The 25,267-nt window shown below is 37.6% G+C and overlaps 1 protein-coding gene across 1 annotated transcript in view; it reads right to left on the bottom strand.

Moving 5' to 3' along the window:
• The window catches only part of LOC149799225 (low-density lipoprotein receptor-related protein 6-like), an 88,729-nt gene that overhangs the window by 58,617 nt on the left and 4,845 nt on the right, over positions 1-25,267 (bottom strand). The window contains exons 3-4 of the mRNA XM_089958496.1: positions 16,686-16,938; positions 8,033-8,177 (exon numbers count right to left, since the gene is read on the bottom strand). Of these exons, the coding sequence (XP_089814622.1) occupies positions 8,033-8,177; positions 16,686-16,938 (398 nt within the window). The remainder of the gene's footprint in view (positions 1-8,032; positions 8,178-16,685; positions 16,939-25,267) is intronic.

Raw genomic sequence — 25,267 nt, 5'->3', positions numbered from 1 at the left:
GGGGTGAGTGGGTTTGCGGTTCCCCCATTATTATAAAAAAACTCGCAATTATGAGCACCACCGACAAATTGTCAGCCATGGGGATTCGATCCTGGACCGCGAGCGTCACAGTCCAATACCATACTGATTGAGCTATCGAACCTTGTTACGAACATATGTTTCGGAAGTTAATATATAGCTAAGGAACCAATATTTACACTAAAACAGCGGTTTCTGAATAATAACGGTTTCTGTATTATAACAACAGTTTCTGTATTATAACAACAGTTTCTGAATATAAAACAGCGTTTTTCCTAAGCAGACTGCGAATCAATAATGACAGCGGTCCTAAGCGGCATGAATACACCTGCAGATCGATTTATACCATAACAACGGTTTCTGTTCTGTACCTATATTACAGCTTCCTTGCGGATCAATAACATTGTCATGATTTCTCGTAATGTTGTATGATGGGAAATATTTAAAAACCATAAATATACTTCTACGAGTAATTAATTACGATGTAATTAGTTAAACTGACTAATTACGATCATAAAAAATCAAAAATCTACGAAGAAAACTATATATTAAAAAAATAATCCCCCCTTACATGATCAAAAATTCAGTAGTATACGATCAGACAGTACTGGGTCCCCTCAAATAATGATATAATTCAATGTGGTGATGATAATTATTGATACTGAAAGGTGATTTTCTGTTTGTATTTTTTCGAGAAAGCGGTTTTATATATATTTTTTGCCACTTTTTGCACTGAAGACGGATTAATATCAAACTATTTCGCAGCTGAATACATCGAACGAAATATTATTTCTTCACCAGTTTCTGTGTTTGTGGAAATTACCGCCCTCTTTCCGATTGTTTTACATCTTCCTGTATTACCACATGCAGAGTTCACGCTTCGTGTGACAACTCGAAGGTTGTGCAGGGCGTTGTTCTGAGGATCCCCGTCAATATGATCGACCACTAGACCGTCATTGATCACTCCAAAGAAACATTCGTAGATAAAACGATGACAGAAATAATGTTTCTTTCCCCCCCTCGTATGTGAACCTTAGATAACCATGATTATTAATACAACCAACTGGTTTTTTTAACCTACAGTGTCTGATGACACCATTAATATCTGATTCGTAATTCTTAATGACAGGATGTGGAACAAATTTGTTTTGCTCCATTATAATAGTATTATTTGTTTAAATCATTGTTTGTCTGAAATCTTGATATATAATCCTCCACGGATTTAATAGCGTTTTCACCGTTATTATTTTTTTTGTCATAATATCTTTTAAGTTCTCTGAACCGTTTTCCACCGCACCTTCCACATAATCCTGTTTTTCCTCGCACTCCAATACCACACCGCAGACATGGTATTGGTCCTAGACTTCTTCGTCGTATGTTTTGTGAGTGCATCCAACAAAATTCCTTTCTGCAGGATTTGATGCATCGATTTACTGAGCCGATCATCAACCATCTGCATTGAGACATTGTATATATAATATTTTTTATTTTAAATATTTGTTTTAATTATATGAACGAGTTTGAGAGATTATCCCAAACTAGGCCTGTTAAATATAAATTCAACCTCGACAGATTATCTCCAGACTTGCCAGTGCGAGATTTGGTTGATCCGAAAAATAAAAGTTTGATCTCGAAAATTCACGACGCCAAGAAGGAATTTTACACGGATGGTGCATCTCATACATGGTCAACGTTCAAGATTATACGCCTTGACGGAGTCAAGGAAGCTGTCACGGACGCCACAATGAATGACAAGCGAGCGGCAACTATCATTAACTACATCGCTGAGTACGAAGGTAATCAGAAATATTTCTTCACAGTAAAATTTATTGTATTAACAGAAACAGGTCGTTGGATTATCCGTGACAAATATGATCCTGTCCTTGGCAATAATAAAACTGTCATATTAAGTAAGAATTCCAGACCGGGTCTACTGACGGGTATTGACAAACCGTATTATGAGCGAGCGTATCCTGTAACAGCGGTTATTTATGGAATCTATGAGATAAATAAAAAAACCAACGTTGATAAACTAGCGCCGATGAAATTTTCAAGGTTAAATTGTGTAGCCGAACGAGTAATAGAACACTTTACAAACGCGATGCGTGGAAATGGATTAACTGATTTAAGGCGTGAAAAAATAAACTCGTGGACTGATTCAGTTAAGGATACCGGTGCTACAATAAAAAATGTTGCTGAACTAGGAAAACTATTAAAATTTCCAATAACCGTAGCGACAATAACGGGAGAGGTACTGTACGAATCGAAATATAAATCGAAAGGAGCTCCAATAAATATTATCGATCCTAACGCGCATGCATGGACTAACGCAGTAACAATATTTCCACGTGATCGAACTGTTAGATTTTACCCCCCAGATAATTCTGGGGGAGGTATGTTTGATTTTATTAACGAAATAAGTAAAAACGATCCTGTATCGGTATGGTTATTTAAAAGTAATGAGGAAGGTGAATTTGATCAGTTTGTCAGACCAAATGGTGAAATATATCGAACAGAATCTCTCCATGACGAAATGAAAAATCTCGCGGAGATGTTTTTAGAGTGCAAGCACGCGGGAAATACTGACAAATTACTAACTAATTGTTTTACCGTTCCATCTGCTGCGGCTCATTTTGCTAGAGAAAAAAATTCATGGAAACCAACACGATTTGATTTACTTGAAGATGTACGCGCAAGTTGTGTCGAATACGGACACGGTTGATTATGGAATACCAAATATAATTACAATGATGTTATTTCGGTTGATATGGTTGCATGTTATCCAGGAAGTTTTCTAGGATACGGAGATTGTTCTGTATACTTTAAAAGATTTGGTCACCCTACAAACGAGATGACGCGAGTGGCAATTAATGGACCATTACCTGATTTTGATCTGACTGGATTCGCCTGTATTGAATCATTCGAGTTTAACGAAAATATTCACAAGATTTGTTATGTTTGGTTTGGTAGACATTTGTGTGAAAAACGTTGGGCACCTATAGTTTTATTACGATATATGCTAGATTGTGAGATACTGACATCGTTGGTGGTCAGTGAGGCAATTATATCATATCATGCACAGACGAAAGTTTGGTTGCCCATGTCAGATTCTGAAGTTATTAGCGAGTTTAAGGATGATATTCCTAATAAACTCAAAACCGCAAAAGATCTCGGTAGAAAAATTATAGGTAAATTTACTCAAGGTGGTGCATATGATTATAAAAGACATCACGCACGATTAATTCTAGCTGATGCCGAGTACGATTTTATAATTGCTGATACAACAGCGAGAAATATATTTGTAAATCGAGAAAGTGTTTATTTATCCGACGGAACAAAATTGGGTACGATCGTTAGTTACATAAATGACGTCTCCCCACAGTATACTCATCTAAGATCTTCCATGTTGGCTTATGTTTCCATAAATTTATTATCGATGATTAATAGATTTCCTGAGACCGCAGTCAGAGTCGCAACAGATTCGTTTTATATTTCAGGTAAATATTTAGAATCTGTTATGAAATTTACAAGTAATGATGAACGATGGGGTTCGTGGAGAATAAAAAAGGAACTATTACACAATTATACAGAATCAGCAGATGTTCCAATGAGAGATTTTTATCGTAAGGGTAATAAAATATCAGAAATGTCAAAAGCGCCATCATTGAGTGATCCAGTAACTAGATATAAGACAGTATATCTCAATGGACCTGGTGGATGCGGCAAAACGACTCGAGCGATTAATGTTTTTAGAAATTCAGATATAATCGTGCTGAAACCCACACATAGACTCGCACGTGAGATGAAACAGCGGCAAGTACAATCGTGTACGTATCATAGTTTCTTTCGGTGGCGCGGAGATACATGGACTCCTGAACGAATGGGAGAAAAATATATACCTAAAATAATTATTTGGGATGAGATATGCACGGTGTCATTGGATACATTAAAAATGTTTCTTGATTGGTTGTTGACGAAAAATACCGCTATAATAATGTGTGGCGATCATGGTCAACCGCCGCCTTTTGTTGGACCATCTCCACATGATTGGTTAAAAAATTTCGTTGATTATTATGAAGAAATAGATGATGATCATAGAGCTCTTGATGCAAATTTAAAGGAGTTTAAAAAATTAATCAGATTACAATCAAACAAAATTCAGTGTGAAATAATACGTGGAGTGATCTCAGAGACCTCAATGGGTGATTTTTTAAATTTATGGAGACCCACCGATTTGATCGTAGCAAGTAGAAAAATAATCAGAGACGCTTTACAACAACAGTTATTTCAACTACATAAAGAAAAATACTCAGAATTACCCGTACCGTTGTGTTATAGACCATCAGATACACGAAAACAGAATATTAATGTTGATATTCCAGGACAGACTGAAAAACAGAATCTCGTATTAAATGATATTGTCGCTGTTGATATCAGTGTGGTCGAAGATGCAATACACGCTGACAAATCTCCATGGGTGTTGGGATACGCTATGACGATCCACTCGTCTCAGGGATTAACTATTTCTGATACACGAGTCTGGATTGTAGACGATCGCATCGAGTGGTCAAATTTAGTTTATTTAGCGGTATCGAGGGTCAGAAAAATATCTCAATTACGTAGAATTATAATTCCTGAAACCGTTGATAAATTTAACATCATCGATGATGATATAATAAGAAAAAAATTAATCGGATACAAACAATCTGATAAAAAAAATAAACGTGACTTTGATCTTGATGTTGAATTTATTATTGAGTTAAAACAGCAGCAGAATAATCATTGTGCCAGTTGTAATTGTATAATGCTGTGGAGGTATTCGAGTAATGATTCAAGACAATTTACCGTAGACAGAAAAGATAATAGTCGCGGTCATACACGAGAAAATACCATGTTGACCTGTCTTGAGTGTAATCGACGTAGAGGCGCCAGCGCCTTGGGTGCTAGTTAAGTGATCGAAATCACTGAAGTGATTTTGGCGGTAGTTGTGTATCCTCGGGAATTATTTGTAGTTGTTAACGTACAAATCCACGTTGAGGAGCAGCCGAATCTAATCTGTAGATTGCAGGTCTACCTGAGGATCTTGTCACGGTGGATATTTTGTGTGTGGTAACACTCCAAATAGGATCAGTCGCTCTCGCTTTACCACCTTCAAGTTCACCAGGCTCATATAAATATCTAACTGTAACATCACCCAATATTTTTTTGTTTTTCAACATCTTTTCGTTGTGTTGGTATATTTATTTTCGTAATTGCATTAATAGGTTTCATGTTGGTTGTTCGTGTGATCTCATTATTTAATGCAGCTATCACGCTTGGTAATCTTGCAACCCACTCGCGAGATCTTTTATCCTGAATAAATTTCCTCGCGTATTGATATCCAAATAACCGCTCAGCGAGTGTTCGATTAAATCGCTCAACAATTGCTTGATCACGGTGAATTGCAGTATGACCTCGTCGAATTTTGGTATTATGTTGTTTCATCAACGATGATACTGGACCAAGAAATTCCTTACCAGGATCAACCTGTAGTAGCTGTGGCCATCGCAGACCACCTCGTTGATAAATTCGTTCAAACGCGTCGGCTACTTCAGATGATGTTTTCGCTGATAGCGGCTCTGCTTCTTTATATCTACTTGCAACATCAACTACGGTTAACGCGCATTTGTATGTTTTTCTACGCACAGTATCATGCGGTAAAAACAGAATATCAGCTTGATGAACTTCATTAGGAACACTGACATCGAAATACGCATACTGAATTCGTTTCGGTGGTGGTAGATAAATTTGCCATATTGCTTGTTTGGATAACCACGTTTTAGCAGTAGAATATTTAACCGCTGCTGCATCAGCAAGTTTACCAATTGCTACTTAACCTCTCCAGTATCCTCTTGGTGAATAATAAATCGATTCCATTATTAATTACCAGCCCCAAGCGCTAATTTACCTTTCATCGCGGATCTTACTAACCAATTAGCTAATGATTCTCTAATATTTTTATTTTTTATAGAATTTAATGCATGAATTAATTTCACATCTGCAATATGTCTATCTTGTAGATTTTGACTTTTATAAGCTACATCATGAGCATGACAAGCTCGATCAATAGCGTTTATTGGTTCCTCGCCTGGTTTTGGTTGATCTTGATTATCGAGCCTGATATCAAGTCTGGTACCAGGACCGCAATAATTATATCCCGGTAGATGTTTTTCTCCACTGTATTTAGCCCATGGAGCACCTGGAAACTTTGACATCAAATTAGCAATATCATCACCCCGCTTATTAGGTAAAAACGAAACTTTCTTTCTACCGCATACAGAACATTTTCCACCATACGCTATTTTTTTATTTTTTGTTGTAACCGTAGCTAAATCAGTAGTTGGAGTTTTAACTCTACAACGTAATCAATATAAATTCATGACATAATATATATATATGGATATAATTGATTTCTCAGCAACAAGAAAACGAGAGCCAGTTAAACACCACCCTGCGTTACCAAATTCCATCAGAATGATTATCATAGGACCATCTGGCTCGGGTAAGACGCAGTTATTACTTAATCTGATACTGAGATGGTTGAAATGGGATAAATTGTATTTAGTAGCACCATCCGCTGATGATCAACGATGTTATGATGTACTTAAAGATTTCAATGAAAACGCGCGATTACTGGATGAGGGTAATGATGTTATAGAGTTTATAACCGATATTGATGAAGCACCATCCGTAGATTCCATAGACGGATTTATTAATAATTTAGTTGTATACGACGATGTGATGCTAGATAAACAATCAAATCCAGCCAGAATATTTTCCCGAGGTAGACATAAAAATACAGACGTGATCTATGTTACTCAACGATACACACAAATTCCGAAAGTGATCAGAGACAATTGCAATATTTTAGTTGTGTTTAATGGCGTAGACACACACACACTTAGAAATATTCATCAAACTTGGTGTGGTGGTGACATGGATATAATTAAATTCAAAAATTTCTTCTCACGAGCGCAAGCTACTCCACATGGATTTATAACAATAAATTTACATGATCCAAGAACAAGATATCGTGTGGGTCTTGATAAAATATTTGGGTAAATTTAATTAAAAAGATATCATTCATATAATGAACAACTGTGCGTGGCTGCGTCAAGGAACCACTAACAAATGTGATAAAAAATGCCGTGGAGAATATTGCAAGAAACATAATTATCTTATAAAGAAAAATCCTCATGCTGGTCCACGAAGTTGTGTTGGATGTAACAACGGCGTTAGAGGATTATATCAGGTTTGCAAAAATTGCGGTGGAGATCGATACAGAAGTTTGATGATATATTATAAACACAGAAAGAACATAAATCCAAAAATAGAAAAACCACCATCAGAACTTGAATATTACTTGAAACATAGAACAAATTCCCATGATTCAGATGAAGATTCCGAAGATTCCCATGATTCAGATGAAGATTCCCATGATTCAGATGAAAAGAAAAATATTCATCAAACTTGATATGGTGGTAAAAATTTCTTTTACAACATGAATAGCAGCAGAGAGGGGGCGTCTACAATTCTGTTTGGAACAAACAATAATCGTAGACGTGGTATTGACCTCTATGAAGGGTCACTATTTTTTTTTTTGGTCCAAACACAAGGGTGACCACTCCCTTAAGTGGTCTGATCGCCCTCTCTGCTGCTACTCGTGTCAAACCACTCAGAGGGTCATCCTGTTAGTGGTCTTTATATATAAATACCTTATTTATGTATAATGGAACACATAAGTATTATGCCTTGATACGGATGTGGTAACTAGCAAACGCGCATGTATACTCATATTGACTGATTTACTGAGTAACCAAGTTCATGAGTTTTAGTAAGTCACTGAGTTAGGAAAAAAGCAGCGAAATAACAGATTTATTTTATTTATCTGTCATTTTTTCATGAAGTTTCTCTTTATCCTTGTTGATAAAACTAATTACAGCTTCGTAGACTTTGTACTTTCTTAAACACTTACAAGAATTTCCTGGTTGCATCTGCTCATCGTACATCACAATGCCGTCGGGGATGTATCCTAGCTGATAATTAATCACATTATTTCCTGTCGCTCTCTCGTACACTCTCAGATGTCCTTTCATTTGTTCCGTCACAAAGATATATTTCTGCAATTACATCAAATACGAGAAAAATGTGAGCCGTGTTAATACAACATAGATTAAATGGAGAAAATCCGTTGTTTTGGGTTGTTTTTTTTAAGTAAGTAATTAATAATACGATCACTTCTAAAAGAAACCGTACAAATGTGCATGTACCCATTTCCTGTAGCTGAAGCATCGCTATATGTATAATGTTATTTGTTATTGAAGAATACATGCAGAAGGCGTTCTATACTATTTATTAAATACAAGACATCAATACAGCTTGGAAGGGGAATAAAGACTGCCCTGAGAGTATATTTCCAATGGAACTTAAACCCTAGTGCATGTATAACATAAACCAGCTGCTGGTGTGTATCCGTTCTAGTCCAGTGTGGTATATCTGATTACTTTTACTGTCAAGTGATATTTCAAAGCTAATTAGATTAAAGCTTACATTACATCTCCCTTCCTGAAAAGTTTACACTAAAGCGAAACGTGATCTGATGACCACATTTCTAAACAAGCTACATCAGCTTCATTTGTACAAGTTTAATCTCTCAGGTGGTTTTAACAATCTTCCCGAACGAGTGAAATATCCGTTTTGACTGCTTGGCACTGCTTTGCTTTCATCTGAGTTAGTCAAAGTATCAGGGTTTGAAACAGTCACTCTTAGAGGCTCCGATAATGTAGTAGGCATGGGAATTAAATTTCTCCTATTACGCCGTATATCTCCCTCGTCCGTTACTACCATGTATGAACGAGGTGTAGATGCCTCAGATTTAATAATTCCTGAAGTAAAATGATCTTTAATCCATACTTTATTCCCTACCTGAAGTTTTATTTTTCATATTTCGGGCGCGATGTCGACAATCATAATTTCTCTTTTGAGTTTGCTTTTGATAGTTTTCCGATTTCTTCAGTTTCTTTAAATCTGGCCATTTCGGCTCTGCATTGTTTGGTGCCATTGGCAAAGTAGTTTGTAATTTTCTTCCCATCGATAATTCGGCAGGGCTGAATCCATTTGGTTATAGTGTTGTGCGATATGTCAAAAGAGCTATGTAAGGATCGTTTGCTTTTTTAAGCATTCTTTTAAATGTTTGAACAGATTATTCGGCGAAACCATTGCTCTGTGGATATTTTGGATTACTTGTAAAAGCCTGAACCCATAATTTGTCGCAAATTCTTTGAGTATTGCGGATGGGTAATGAGGACCATTATCTGAAACTAATACTTCTGGTATACCATGTCGCGCAAATATTGATTTGATATGAATGACAATTGCTTTTGAACCTGTTCCATGTAATTTTGCTATTTCGATGTATCGCGAGAAATGACTGATCACCAAAATCACCAAGAGATATGTTGACCATTCAGTTTAAACAAGTCTGAAGCGACTCTTTGCCAAGGTCGACTCGGAAATTCGTTTAGTATCATTGGTTCAGCTTGATCAGTCGAATTTTCGATGCAGTTTTGGCAAGACTTGACCAAATGTTTTAGCTGAGTACTTAGTCCTTTACACCAAACTGACGTTTTGGCGCGTTCTCTGCATTTAACTATGCCTTGATGACCATCGTGAATTCTCTCTAGGATTTCTCTTTGAAGTGATTCTGGTACAACCAGGCGTGTACCTTTCATTAAAGACCATTTTTAATTGTAAATTCACCTCTCTCTGCCCAGTACGATTTAAGTTTTCCGTCAATAGCGGATTTCTGGCCACCCCTTTTCACAGAATTGTACCAGCTGTTTGCAAATCGAATCATTTCGATATTCAGACTTTATTTGTTCAAGTCGAGTATTTGATGCAGGCAAATTACTAACTAAGAAATCAACAGAAGCGTTAGTTTCAGCCTGAAATTCTCTTTCACTCTCAGAATGGTAAGTTAAAGGTGCTCTGGATAGTGAATCAGCAGTTTATAGACTTTTTACAGTAAGTCTCCCAAGATTTTTGTGCTCATTAGTGGTATTAACGGTTGATGGTCAGTTTCAAGTTTGTATTGTGACCCAATTAAATAGCTACTGAAGCATTCACAAGCCCAAGTGATTGCAATGGCCTCTTTTTCTACCTGAGCATAGCGTTGCTCAGTTTCTGACACACCTTGCGATGCAAACACCACCATCTCAGAGTTCTTCCGTGCTTATCCAAATGAAGATGCATCTGCAGATACAACTATTTCTTTATTTGGATCATAATGTGCTAAAGTTGGTGAAGATATCATTTCTTGCTTGATATCTCTAAAAGCTTGTTCTTGATCTCGACCCCAAGTCCACGAGTTTTGACCTTTAAAAAGCTCACGTCATGGTTTTGATTTTTCTGCCAAATTTAATCCAAATTTGTCAAGCTGATTTGCCATACCGAGAAATCGTCGTATCTCTGTTACGCATTTCGGTGTTTCCATCTCAGTTATAGCTTTGACCTTTTCCGGATCAGGTCAGCAACTATTTTCGTCAACAACATGCCCAAGAAACATAATGGATCGTCTAGAAAATTCACACTTTTCAGCGTTCAAAGTGACGCCGACCTTTTGAATTGATTTCATGACCATTTCTAGCCTTTCGTCATGCTGTTTCTGCGTTTTCACAAAACCAAGAACATCGTCCATGTCACAGAGTGTTCCGTCATGTCGCTCCAGATTTTCTGACATCCTTTTCTGAAAAAATTCAGGCGCGGAACTGATTCCGAATGGAAGGCGATTAAAATAAAACCTACCAAAAGAAGTAATGAAACTTGTAAGGCGGCGTGAATCTTCTGACAGGTTTCTCTGCCAAAAGCCTGAGTTTGCATCAAGTTTGGTGAAAAACTTTGCACCTGCTATTTTGGCAAAGGATTCTTCAATTGATGGTAGTGGGTGATTCACTCTTTTAACCGATTCATTCAGTTTAGTTAGATCGACGCAAATTCTTACCGTACCGTTTGGTTTCGGAACAACAACCATTGCCGCGCACAACTCAGTGGGCTCATCTACTTTTGAAATAACACCCATTGTTTCCATTCTATCCAATTCCTCTTGAACTTTATTCAGTAAAGGGATAGGAACCTTTCTTGGCGTAGATAAGGCATAAGGTTTGGCATTTTGGTCCAGATTTATGTTATAGAACCATTTTGTTTTCCCTTGACCTTCAAACAAATTTGGATTTTTCTCGCGATAATCCCTATCGAAATTTATGGATTTATCATGAAATTTGCTTGCATTTTGTGTTTTTATCTGAGGCATTTACTGAGGATATATTTACCTGTTCAATAATATTGAGAGCCTGAATCGCGGACCTACCCAAGAGTGCCTTTACAGCAAATATGTCCTGTACACTGAACGCATTGTTTGATTCCAGTCCACATGTAAATTTTCCCAGCACTTTAAGTTCAGAGTTTCCAGGTCCAAACAGTTTTCGATCAGACTTTGATAGTTTTTGGTCTCCGATTTTTCGTAAATCCCTCTTAGGAAATACATTGACACCAACTCCAGTATCAATCTTGAATAAAAGTGAAGCGTTGTTCAATCTCATACGCGTTATCCACGGCTGACCTTTCTTTATGCTAATAGTCCCTAGAAATCAAGGTTCCGCTCTCGATTCTAATGTGCGAACTGATGATTTTGACAGACGGCATTTTGCATAGTCTCTTTTCTTACACTTGCAGCATTCTGCTTCTTTTGCTGTACATTGGTCTCGAGAATGATTAACTTTATTTCCACATCTCATGCATCCTTTTCTGCTGACATTATTTTGTTGAACATTTGGGATGTTATGTTTCTGTTTCCCATATTTCAGCGAAGACGATTTTACTGCATCCATTTCTGTCATTCGTTCTCCACTTGTTCGTATCGTTGTTTGTTGTTTTTTCACAGCCTCATATTGTGAGCTTGACTAACGGCAGACTCTAGAGTTCGATTCGCATCTAACTGCAATTTTCCCGACAGTTTTGAATCTCGCAGTCCAACTACAGGTCTATCTCTGATCATTTCATCATGTAGTGGTCCGAAATTACAATTATCTGCTAACACATAGCTGTAACAAAACTGTCCATGTTTCTCCCTCTTCCTGTTTTCTTTGATTAAATTTTGACCTTTCAAAAATTGCAGGTTGAACGAAGACAAAATGTCATCAACCTTGTGGCAAGATTGCACCAAATCCACGCAGCACAGCCCGATGAAATGTTTCTGTCCTATTTGTACTCATATGTAGATGTTTGATTAGATTTTCAGACTATTGCAGCATTTTGTTTACAGTTTATTCTTCTTCATGTATTGGAAACCTTTGAAATTAGACATTTGCTTACACACAAGCCTTCTTGATATAATTGAACAGAGCCACTCAGCGTTGGCAAATGAACTTTGGCAGGCATTCCTGTATTTGTATATTGATGACTTTGGTAGGCATTCCTGTATTTGTGTATTGATGACTTTGGTAGGCATTCCTGTATTTGTGTATTGATGACTTTGGTAGGCATTCCTGTATTTGTGTATTGATGACTTTGGTAGGCATTCCTGTATTTGTGTATTGATGACTTTGGTAGGCATTCATGTATTTGTGTATTGATGACTTTGGTAGGCATTCCTGTATTTGTGTATTGATGACTTTGGTAGACATTCCTGTATTTGTGTATTGATGACTTTGGTAGGCATTCCTGTATTTGTGTATTGATGACTTTGGTAGGCATTCCTGTATTTGTGTATTGATAACTTTCTTAGATTTTTAGCTCATTACACCAATTTAAAATCTGTTAACACATTTTTTTGTTATCTTTTGAACTTAGACTCGTTTGACGAAAACCTTGTTGGCACGATTATGCCAAAACTTGTTCAAGGTAGACTAAATTTGGAATGCTCGCGTACATATATTGATGCCCATATGCTACATTCATGCCATTATTGTATTTGCTTTTATAAGTTTGATCCTAATTGGACTTGTTCACTTTTGTATACGGTGCGGACATGTCTGTTTTGAAAGCACAAATCTAGTTCTCATTTTGCTTAAAAATAAATGGTACCTGCTTTTCTATTCTCCGAGTGTAAAAAGTTTATTGTAATCTCCAGCATTAGCAAAATCAAAATAGAAAGGCACCGTTTCCTAATGACTTTCGGCACATTGGATATGTTTAGTATAGTTCTCTGGTAGGAATGGAGTAGATACTATTTCTGCCGATGTTTAAGATATTTTTGACAGTAGTTATCAATTATTATTTATCTGTAGACGTTTTGTACAGCTGTCGTTAATTTTGCCAATGATAGGATGTACCATGTTCCACACTAATTTAAAAGAAAAAAGAGAACGGAACTGGATCTATTTGCATCTTTATCTTGCTCTCTCTCTCTCTCTCTCTCTCTCTCTCTCTCTGATTAGACGTTGAGCTTTAACTTGGTATATTGGTATTTATCCTGATTTTATTCATTGGATTGAAATCAAGTCAATAAAGACTTTTTACCATTCCCAGTTAACATTCCTACAAACGTTATCTAACCATGTTCTGTTTATATGATTACAAACTGTTGATCGCTCCGGTGACCTAGCGGTTAGAGCGTCTGCCTCGGAAGCGGGAGGTCGTTGGTTCGAACTCCGGCCGAACCATACCAAAGACTTACAAAAATGGTACTAACAGCTGCCTCGCTAGGTGCTCAGCATTAAGAGGTTAGTGTTAGGACTGATAGGCGTGGTGTCAAGATAATGTGACTGGGTGGGACATCATGTTACATGTCTGCTGCATGATGCCCAAGTGCTAGACATTACTATAAACTGCCACACTGCATACATCGTAGCGATATGATTGAAAAATTGTTAAATCCACGTTAAAAGTAAAAACCCCTAATTACATCTTTTGAAAAGATTAGCACCGTATTCCCACTAACATTCTGGAGTGTGTTAGTAAATATGCAAATCTACTGCAAATGCTAGACTAGTTTGTGTGAGTAACATCGCGAACGAACAGCAATAATTGCTATATAAGATACGAAATAGATTATCATGACAAGGAACAGCAGATTACGAATCAGGAGAAATGGAAGCAATCATGTTTATTTCCACAAACGAAATCCTCATCAAGGCAAAATGTTATTTCATTATTTCAGTTGATTGCGTGTGACAATTAGAGGGTCTCATTAACAGAAGATATTAGACGATCGGCATTGAGCTAGGTTCAGATTACAGTCGAATTGCTTGTTTAGAGAGGGAGTTACTGTTTAGCTTAAGTCTTTAAATATGTGGTTTGTGGTTTACTCCACAATAGGTCATTTTCAGGTGATGTCCTCATCAGCCAGTGATATATTGTTTTTCTGTACACAGTTTTAGCTGGATAATATTTTAAGTAAATACGTTAAATCTCTAATAAAATGTTATTAAGCAATCATCAGAAGACAGACCTTGTATCAGTCAATATATTAGTTTTGTTTTGTTGTTTGGGGTTTAATGCCGTTTCTCATTGCAAATGTAGGTTAAACATTGTCGTCAGTATATAACTGGTGGAGGAAGGAGCCGGGGAAACCCCGGTAAAAACGACAGACCCACGGGAAGCTAATGGCAGGCTTTCTCACATATCCACATTAGCAGAGCTCGATACTCGAACCCACGCGGACAGAGGTGAGATGGCCGTGATCGGCAAAGGCGACCACTCGGCACCGTCCCATTTATTAGTAACTGGCGTACTGTTATCGTATCAGTATGACTTGATGATAATGTCATATTTTAATTTACTTGTATAAGACAAGCTGCCTATTTGACCCCTCACAAGCTGCCTATTTGACCCTCACAGGTAAATTTACTTGTGTAAGACAAGCTGCCTATTTGACCTCTCACAAGCTGCCTATTTGACCCTCACAGGTAAATTTACTTGTGTAAGACAAACTGCCTATTTGACCCTCACAGGTAAATTTATTTGTGTAAGACAAGCTGCCTATTTGACCCTCACAGGTAAATTTACTTGTATACGACAAGCTTCATATTTGACCCTCACAGGTAAATTTACTAGTGTAAGACAAGCTGCCTATTTGACCCCTCACAGGTAAATTTACTTGTATACGACAAACTGACCCCTCACAGGTAAATTTACGAACACTGAGGATTAAAATCATCTGCAAATGACATAAATGAAAATGGCGTATAACACGTAACTCATAAGTGACAGTACCATAAACAGTACATTATAACCTTGCACCGTGTTTAATAGTCCTCTATGCATGGAATGGTTAGGCATAGATTTTAAAAGCGATAGGTTTCTTTCTTATCCTCCCCCCACCCTCACGCTGTGTAGGATGCCTTATTGTATCCTTGGGAAAGGCAATTACCTCCCATTTTTTCGACATGATTTTGTTGTTGTTTTGGTTTAAAGCCATTTTTCGGTGCAATAAAGGTTATTCATGGCGGCCAGTATAATTGGTGGAGAAAGAACACAGGGAAAATACCGGTAAGAACCATCGATTTACGGGAAGCTACTGGCAGCTTTCTTACATACCACATTACCCAAACCTGAGACTCGAACCGACACACGGCATGATATAGTCAGCGTATTTTAAGTGTCGTTAAAACCAATAATAATCTTTCTTTAGACTTTGATCTGGAACTAGAGTTTTTTGTGCGTAAAACATGTATCTGTTTCTAGTCAGTTTGACATTGACCTTTGAACTTGTGACTCCCAAACTGATAAAACAAGCCAGCCATGAATTTTAAACGTTCTTGTGTGGAAGCCAAAATATACAGATAGATAGACGGATGAACAGATGGACAGATGGATAACTTCATAATATAATAAGCCCCGTCTTAAAATGGTCGCAAAAAATTGTTAAGGAAGGAGAAGAAAGTAATGTATAAATGTTTTGGTTAGGGAGCGGGGACGGTTTCTGTTTGGATATTATGACGGATGACAGACAGCGGTTGGACTGGCGAGCGGAACAGAGAACAACCCGAGCCCGTCACGACCAGCCTGTCGCAATTTCCAGCCGTCTTATCTTATGTCCCCTTCTTTAGCCTACTAGCCCCAACAATGGTAAGACCAGATTAAGACGAAACCTTAGGCAAACCTCTTAGCTAATGATTCTACTGTTCTTGCAGGTATCAAGCTTCCCCTGGTATAACGTAAATTGTTTCAATCACAGTTCGGTTTTAACCATAGTTCTTGTAACATTGGCCAGCGCCATCCAGCAGCAGCATCCACCATTGAAATTGTTTTCATGCCTTTTGTTTCTAAAAACTTTCGAATATTACGAAACCGAAATCGTTCAATGATACTATTTCCTGTAATGATATCATTACATTTCTTTCATAATATATTATCTAGCGAGCTATTAATAAATAAATCCTCGGATGTAGGGCATTAATACAATCTCCTACTGCACTACAGCGGTTAGGAGGTAGGGCTATTGAGGACGAAACTTTAGAAGCAAGTATTTGCATGTTTAGGGTATTTCCTCTCATCAGGCTTCTCTGATTCAACCGCTACCTAAAGAGAAAGTTTTATAATTCACAGTCAATTTCGAATGAAGAAAGTTTAGTATGAATAGATGGAAATGTATAGTGTGGTCATGTCACGTGCAAATGATGAAAACCTACCTCATACAAGGCTAATCCGAAGAAAGTCGTTCCTTCTTGGTGTGCTACCACTCGTCGGCCATTTCCGTTGATCTCAACGGACTCAATGGTGTCCTTGAGACTATCAACCCAGTAGAGAGTGTTTTCCACGAAGTCGATGGCAAGGCCCCTCGGATGACCTAGATCTTCGTCCACAACTACTCTTCGGTTTTTGCCCAATAGGTCCGACACCTCGATCTTTGAAATCGTACCCCAGTCAGTCCAGAACAAATACCTACATATTGGATCATTCGTTAATGCATGAAACAGACAGTATATGAAAGTATTCAAATGTAGTTATGAATATAACATGTAAAAACGAAATTACCCATTGGTATCTAAAAGTAACAATACAATTATATGACAATGAAATACGCAGTTTTAGTATTGATATATAGGTAAATGGTACTTATTTTATCTATTATATCTTATATACATTTGTTATTTGCGAGCAAACTAAATTTACATACATGATTCGATCAAAATATGAGGGAAACCCATGATGTTATTTATATACGAACGTCAGGAATAAAAATGATTAGAAAGGGTGGGAATGATACCTTACTAGCCGATGATAAATTCCAGTAATTCAAGAAAAGACCATTTCTTCCTTTTACTTGAGGGCTGTTGAAAACACATTTGCTATTCTTCAGCGATAAATCAATTATCAAATAAGTTGATGCGGTGGATATTTTATATGTCAGATGCACCATTCTAATGCAAAATCAACAAGGCATCATTAGAAGTAGTCTGAAGGAACCACATGATAATATGACTATTTGATATGGAAGAGGAACAATTATAAAATTCTAAAGATGGCATCCATAGTGGCCATGTTGGACATCTGACTGGTATCTTCTCCATTTTTGACCAGCGAGACATCAATGGTGATATGATAAGACATCTAGGCGAAATGTGAAAAAAATATTTTTTTATGATGGCTATCGTGGTGGCCATATTGCAAGTCAGATCGGCATCATTGCTCTTTACAAAAAAACTAGATATCATAAAACGTCTTTTAGAAAAAAAATGCTCATTCAGTCGGACAAAGTAGTGATAATAAGATTTTCAGGATGGCTGCGGTGCCCATGTTCCAAATGCAAGCTGCATTATTTCCATTTAGGACCAGCTAGACGTCATAAAAGTTTTTGGGTGAAAACCCCATGTCAGTATTATATTTTGTTAAAGGGGGAGTAGTATAACTGGATTTTCAAGATGGCTGCTATGACAGCCATTAGATAGGAATCATTTCCAATTAAAACCAAATAGACATCATAAGAAGTCTTTTAGTGAAATCCTCATTTCATATAACCATCCGTTCAGGAGAAGTAGCGAAAACAGGAATTTTAAGATAACCACACTGTTGGTCATATTGGATATCAGATCGGCACAATTTTCGTTTCAGACGAGCAAGACATTATAAAACGTTTATTAGTGCAGGCACGATGTTGATATGATCATCCAATCAGAAGGTGTAGCGATAATGAGATTTTCACAATGATGGCTGTTAGAGCTGTAATGTTTACGCGTAGGACAAACTAGACCATAGGATGAATGTGTGTGTGTGTGTGTGTGTGTGCGTGTAAAGTTTCTTGGAAATCCAACAAGTAGTTTAAGAGGAGCAACAATAGCAAGCACGCGGTAACGGACCGACCGATGACGTACGACAGATAACGCACCATCCCATAGGGTTTATGAGAATCCCATTTTGTTGACAACGCATTGTATTTAGCGAGAAAGTCCAAATCCTTTAGCATTGAACTTAATCTAAAAATAAATTAACAATGACCCTAATCAAGTGTGTGGACTGACTAACCGACTCACTGACGTGAACATGCACTCACAAAGACGCCAAAGAGATCACTTCTGAAATGAAACCAAGAATATGTCAATGAACTAGAACCAACATGTAAGTGGTTTAAATACCAACATGCAGCAGAGTTTGGTATAACACTATGAATCAGCAAAATGTATAAAGAGCGAAATGCCATATGTTTATTTTGTTTATTTTTTGCTATTGTTAAACACCAATTTGCTTCAAATTTGCTGCTTCGTCCTTATTTTATGTCTCTTCTCTTTAATATCCCCTTCATATCCCATGGAGAGTACCTGTAGTGTTACCCGTAGCCGTCCGTCCGTCCCTTCAGTCAAACTTTACTGCATTTGTTTCCGGTCAACGACATGTTTAAGGACTGCGGGAATTAAAATCATAATGCTTTACATTCAAAACATTTAAAAATAGTTCGACGTGCTTTCACTTCGATAAAGATTTGACCGAGTTATGACCTTTTAGAGCTGCTGTAGCTCGAGTTAGTAGAGTATCGGACTCATAATACAAGGTCGTGGGTACAATACCCACCCGTGCACTTAGATCCCATTTAGATATTATGACGCATCCAATAAAATGGTAAATATGATATTAAAACCAAAAATTCACCCCTTCTTCCTCACTTTTCCCGGCACTCCTAAAAAAACCGACCTTTCTGAGAAAACTGAAGTTTGATTTTACATCATGAATGCCGATTCCGCTTTTGATGAACTTTTATGGATTTCAATCAACTTTAATTTAATGCTTTATATCAAGAAAACAAAGATCAGGTTTGAATTTGATCTATTTATAACAAAATAAACTGGATTACTGCCCTTGTTTGATTTGGATTCGTGTCTTTGATCAAAATTCAAACTTCCGTCCATCAACCGTTGAAGTACTTCAGAGGTTGAAACAGACTTTGATGGAAACCTTTATATTGACGAGAACTATTCTAGGCGTAATTTTCACAACATTCTCTGATTAATTTACAAAGGTATTACCTTGTTTAATTTATCAAAATGACATTGCATATTAAAAATATGTCTTTAAACACACCGTTCTGGCACTGGCATTCACATTAAGTTTGTAAAAGATCACCACTGAGAAGAGTACTTAGTTTCAAGGAATGGGGAGGAGGGTTGTGGGACAAATAAAATTAAAATTGAATGGATGAATAGATAGATAGATGCAATTGAATCTATTTCAGTGATTCTGTACAATGTTAACTTTTTTAAAAATATTACGAACATGTACGTGTGAGAAATAATAATAATAATAATGTCACAAAACTAGTATTGAGGTTACAGCGTCGGTAGAATTTCAAAATAATTTCAGGTCCAAAACTATTATTGCTGCATTATTTTTATTTTTCGTCTATCCTCTTTTGACCAGCAGATGTTGTACTCAATATCAGACACTCTCAAACGATCATTACAAAAATTTGTACTAAAATGTTTAAATAGAGATTTAATTTGTCTTTGTAGTAGTATGTCTAAAAACTACCCGTCCATACAAACGTGTAAGTTTCTTTCGGTTTCCACAACCTACTGTTTTTTATTTTTTTACAGTTAAAACAATAGACAACACATGACATATTTTGCATATCATATAAAATATGTTGTTCAATTTGGAAATTTCAACCTCTTTTTAAGATTGTTTACTATGTCGAAAATAATTAGGAAATAACGACCATTTAAGTCACTCTTAAAACAAGCAAGTTTAGAAAGGTCTTAATCTTCTTGATTTTCCAACCTGAAACCAAGGTACATGGTACAATATTGCTCAGGACATGTTCTTGCGAATAACTATAAATTTATCTATCATACTTTCATGCAGAGGCTCAACGTCTAATAAAATTAGCAATAAAAAACGGAATAATTTCATGTGCTTTGTTGCAAATTGGTATTCTTCCAAATATCCCAGACTTCATTTTCAAAAGTTTATGATTTTGTAACCTCTTTTCCATAGTCCTGCCAAAAGCAGTGATCATGCTTCATGAAAGTCTTGTTCATTGTCTTGCAAATCCGGTAAAGGCTCATTAGTTGGATTTAACAATGCTTATAAACAAATGCCGTCAATGAAAAAACTATCTTTATTAGCATTGATGACTCATTTTCTCGAGAAGACACTTTAGTATCTAGATTACCCCCCTCTGTAAAGTTTTCTCCCTTTTACAATATTACAGCTAAAAAGTATGTACCTTTTACTAAATTTTAGTTTTACTTTTAATTGATGAATGACAGTTGTTTATCCGTTACTATCACGGTTTGAGTACTTGTAGGATGGTGATGTTTGATAATCCGGATCCAATTCTGTCAGATATTGAAATTTTAAATATACTGAAAGTTTGTCTTTAAAAGAACGATTTTATTTTGAATGAAAAAAAAAATATCGAAACGGTACAGCTGTAGGGAACAATTTTGCTATCAATCGTTTCTGTAACCAGAATACAGTCTGTAGGAGGGTTTCTTTCAGAAAAACATCTGTGTTTTTAACATATGAAAACCGTTTATGAGCGAAAGCATTTAAACAGAAATACCTAAATTCGGCAATATTGTTCCATACTGTAGACAGATAGATTGCCGTTGCGGATTTGACGCCATTTTTGAAGCACATGATAGGCCATACATGGCGGCCACTTTATCTGGTGAAATGAGAACCTAGGAAAACACGGTAAGAACCTCAACCCATGTGAAGCTATATTGTATGCGTATGTAACTTTATGGTAAAGAAAGAACGCAATACTTGTGCCAGGGAAAAGTATAGCGAGGGAGAAGACATTAAGAGAGGTTTTTGACCAGTATTCACAGCCACACTTCACGTTCTCAAGAAGTGTTTGACTTATTAAAGAACGGAAATCGCAATCTGAATAAAATCTACATCTACTTACAGTAAGTACATAGGACGGGCAAGATAATGGTTCGTGTTTTGATGATGATGGACTTCCCGGTCCAATTATTGTTAGACTATCAAATGCATTTCGTCTTAGGTAGAGTTGTCGTTGAAAAGGATATGATCCGACGCTGGAGTGTCCCTTTTATTAGATGGGCGATGCGGGTATTTTTTTTTTTTTTTTTTTATTTTTTTTTTTTGGGGGGGGGACTGTGTATATTAGTCTAAAATGCGACTATCATGTAGACCTGGAGATGCTTTCACATTAATTTATATAGTAATCACGAGCAGGAAGTAATTGTAAAGCACTGTATAGTATTTTCCAAAGAGTAAAAGACTTTCGATCTACAGAATTAGGGCAATAGATAAAGCAAGTCATTTGCTGTGTAAAGGGATAATTTAGAACCGTGGCCTCAAACATATCCCTCGTGTGCTGGTTAGCAAGCTTACAATTCTCACAGAGGGTTTGAATGGCTGACTAATGCGCATGAGAATCCCACTGTCTGGAAAAAGACATCCAGCTATCATTAGCAGCTATGTACCAAGTATGTCAAAACAACATGAGCTCTAGGAGACTCCTATTGTAGAAGTACCAATGGCAGACAAGCTCATCATCCTTGATGACTTCAGTGCGTGAGCTTGCACAAATCACCAGACACGGCCAGGTGTCGCTGGCAAAAATATCTCTGGCAAATGAAAAACAACGGACTCCTCCTCCTGAAGAAATGCGCCTAATCACTAACACAGTCTTCCGACTGCCAAAACGTATCCAGACGTCCTTGATGCACCCACGTTCTAAGCACCTTCATCTTGCTTGCCATGTCATTGTCGGGAGAAGAGACAGGCTAGTCCGAGTGACAACGGCCAGGAGAAGTACAGAAAATAGGAATGACGGCAGCTCATAGTCTTTAAGCTCAAAATCCAGATCCAGCCTAGCAGACAAAGACCAGGCCAAAAAGTGCGCCAAAAGAGTAATGTCACCAAATTGAAACGGGAGAATGTGAAACAGACATTTGTCGAAGAATTGTGCAGCCAACTAGATACAATGAATGAAAAAAATCGGTTGCAAAAGGCCTGTTTAGACGACAGCACTTCATCATTTAAAGACCAGCCTTCAAAGCCATCAAGAGGACTCCCCAGTACAAACTCAGATGGCTGCAGGACACATGGCTGAGCAATAAGATTATTAAGATTCAGTCATACGCAGACGGGAATTACATGAAGAACTTATATGATGGTCTGAAGACCATATACGAGCCACACTCATCAAGAACATCGCCAATACTGAGCACCCACAACGCCACACTGATCACCGACAAAGAAACGATGCTTCAAAGATGGACAGAGCGGTTTGACACCATCCACAATCAACAGGCGTCTATTAGTGAGGAAACAAATGATCGACTGTCCCAAGTGGAAATCAACATATATCTTGCTGATTCTCCAACGCTGGCGAAAACTGGCAAAACATTTGACCTTCTGTCAAATGCCAAGGCACCTGGAGAAGATGTTATACCAGCCGACGTCTACAAAGATGGAGGCTAGTATATGGCATAGAAACAGGCCGAACTCTTCCAGTCATGTGAACTCAGAGAACTATACGCCAGAAGAATAATGATGCATCCATGATCCACTTATACAGACAGAAAAGAAACAGACAATCCTGAGACACAGACAATCCTGCGACAACCATCGGTCATCTTCTCGCTTGCAATAGCCGGAACATTCTCGCCTGAATTCTGCTTAATCGCCTTGTGTATCTCATCGGTCGAGGGCTATAGCCGAAGCGTCAGCGTGAAGTTAGAAAAAGACAAGAGATCACACCACAGCTATGGGGGTTTCAAGCTCGTCAACTCAATGAGAAATGCCAGGAACAGAACTCCAACCTGTACACAACATTCGTCTACCTCATAAAAGCCTTTGACACAGTCAGCCATTGAAGGTTTTAAGAAGTTATGGCAAAATTTGACTGCCGAGAAAAATCATCGTGGTGGTTCAGCAATTGCATGATATCATGCTCACTTGCGTAGTGGTGGACGTCGAGTCATATGAACCATTCCCACACACAAAGAAACCCAAGCAAGGCTTTGTGTTGGACCCAAATCATCTTCATTATGATATTCTCTGCTACGCTTACTGATGTCTTCCGTTACTATAACACTGGGATAGCAGACTGACGGTAAGATTTTCAATCTGAGAAGGCTACAGGCGAGGACGAAGTTTCAGGAAGCGACTGCTCGTGGTCTCAGTATCTTCAAGACAGAAACCATGTACCAACCTGCACCAGGATAGCCTGATGTAGAGCATACCATAACAATAAATGGTCAAACCGTCCTGGCAGTGGGCCAATCGCGGCAAAACACGGTCACGTCCTATCAACATTGATTATGAAACCAGTGCCAGAATTGGAAAAGCAAGGGTGACCTATGGCAGATTACGATTAAGCGTGTGGAACAGCAGAGGTATCAGTTTACAAACAAAGTCAAAAGATTACAAAGCCTTTGTGTTGTTGACCTTTCTATATTCTTACGAATCCTTGAGAGTGTACAGGCGCCATGCCTAGAAGCTGAACCATTTTTACATGGGCTGCCTGAGGTAATTGACGAGGATAAAATGGCAGAACAAGGTTCTAGACATTGAAGTTCACACATGGATAGGCCTTTAAGACAAGATGGGAAGGACAGGTCACCAGAATGTTAGAAAAGCTACTACCGAGGAAAAACTACGATGAGCTGAAGTGGGCAAGCGAATTTAGAGTGGTCATGAGAAACATTTTAAATATCCCCTTTAGCCATCCTCAAAATACTAAAACCTTGCGGATGAGTCATGGGAAGATGACGCACAGGATTGTTCCACCTGAACGGCGCACCTGAACGGATGAGAATTACAGTGGCAGCACTACTATTCATCAAGCAAATCCAGGTGTCATATATTGCCATGTGTGTCATAGGCAGTTCTGGGCATAGGTTGGCCTGATAAACTAATCGCATACTCACATAAACCAAACCAGTTAGTCACGTTATGATCATCTTCGAACTCGAAAACAAACATCTCTGATGTTGCTCTCAGACCGAAAACACATCTAATTGCCTGTACTTTGATGTTTAAAATAATGGAACACGATATTTCGATTCGAGCTTTATTGTCTTTTTCTGTTTCTTTTCTCACTAAACTCCACCTCATTTACATAAATAATTTCGGCACATCAAGAATGATCAATTCGACCTTATTCAGGAATATTGTAATTAAGGTTGTGATATGTATTTACCAGTTCGAGCTAAAGATTTACCAGTTTGAGCAAAAGATATAATTTTTGGTAAAGTATAACATAAAAGTACTCAAGATAATAGACATTATTAAACACCACATTTATTTGTATCTGTATGCACAGCCTTGTTAGACATAACAAGAAATGAATCACCCTCGTTTACAACAATCATTACTAATTATATGGTTTTAATGAACAGGGTTATAACATTTGCAACGCTCTTCATTTAAATGGCTACAATGATCAGGGTTATAACATTACAACGCTCTTGATTTAAATGGCTCCAATGATCAGGGTTATAACATTACAACGCTCTTCATTTATATGACTCCATCGATCAGAGGTATTATATCTGAGCACATAATAGTCTCAAGATTGGGTGTGTCAGTCTTGATTTACACAATAACTGCAAGTGACACTCGTGGACAGGGATTGCTTAAATCGGGTTCATTGTTACTCAAAACTCTCGAGTGTTAACAACTGGAACATCGCTAGGCCATTTCCGTCAAGCTGATAAATAGCATCGGTCACTTTGTGGAAATACACGTAAATTTGATTCGTTTGGTGATTACACTTCGGTGGAGTGCACCACAT

Source organism: Sinohyriopsis cumingii, chromosome 5 (genome assembly GCF_028554795.1).
Source record: "Sinohyriopsis cumingii isolate HCF-2022 chromosome 5, ASM2855479v2, whole genome shotgun sequence".
Classification (NCBI taxonomy): domain Eukaryota; kingdom Metazoa; phylum Mollusca; class Bivalvia; order Unionida; family Unionidae; genus Sinohyriopsis; species Sinohyriopsis cumingii.
Note: the sequence above shows the minus strand (reverse complement) of the source record. Positions and strands in the feature narration are given on the sequence as shown.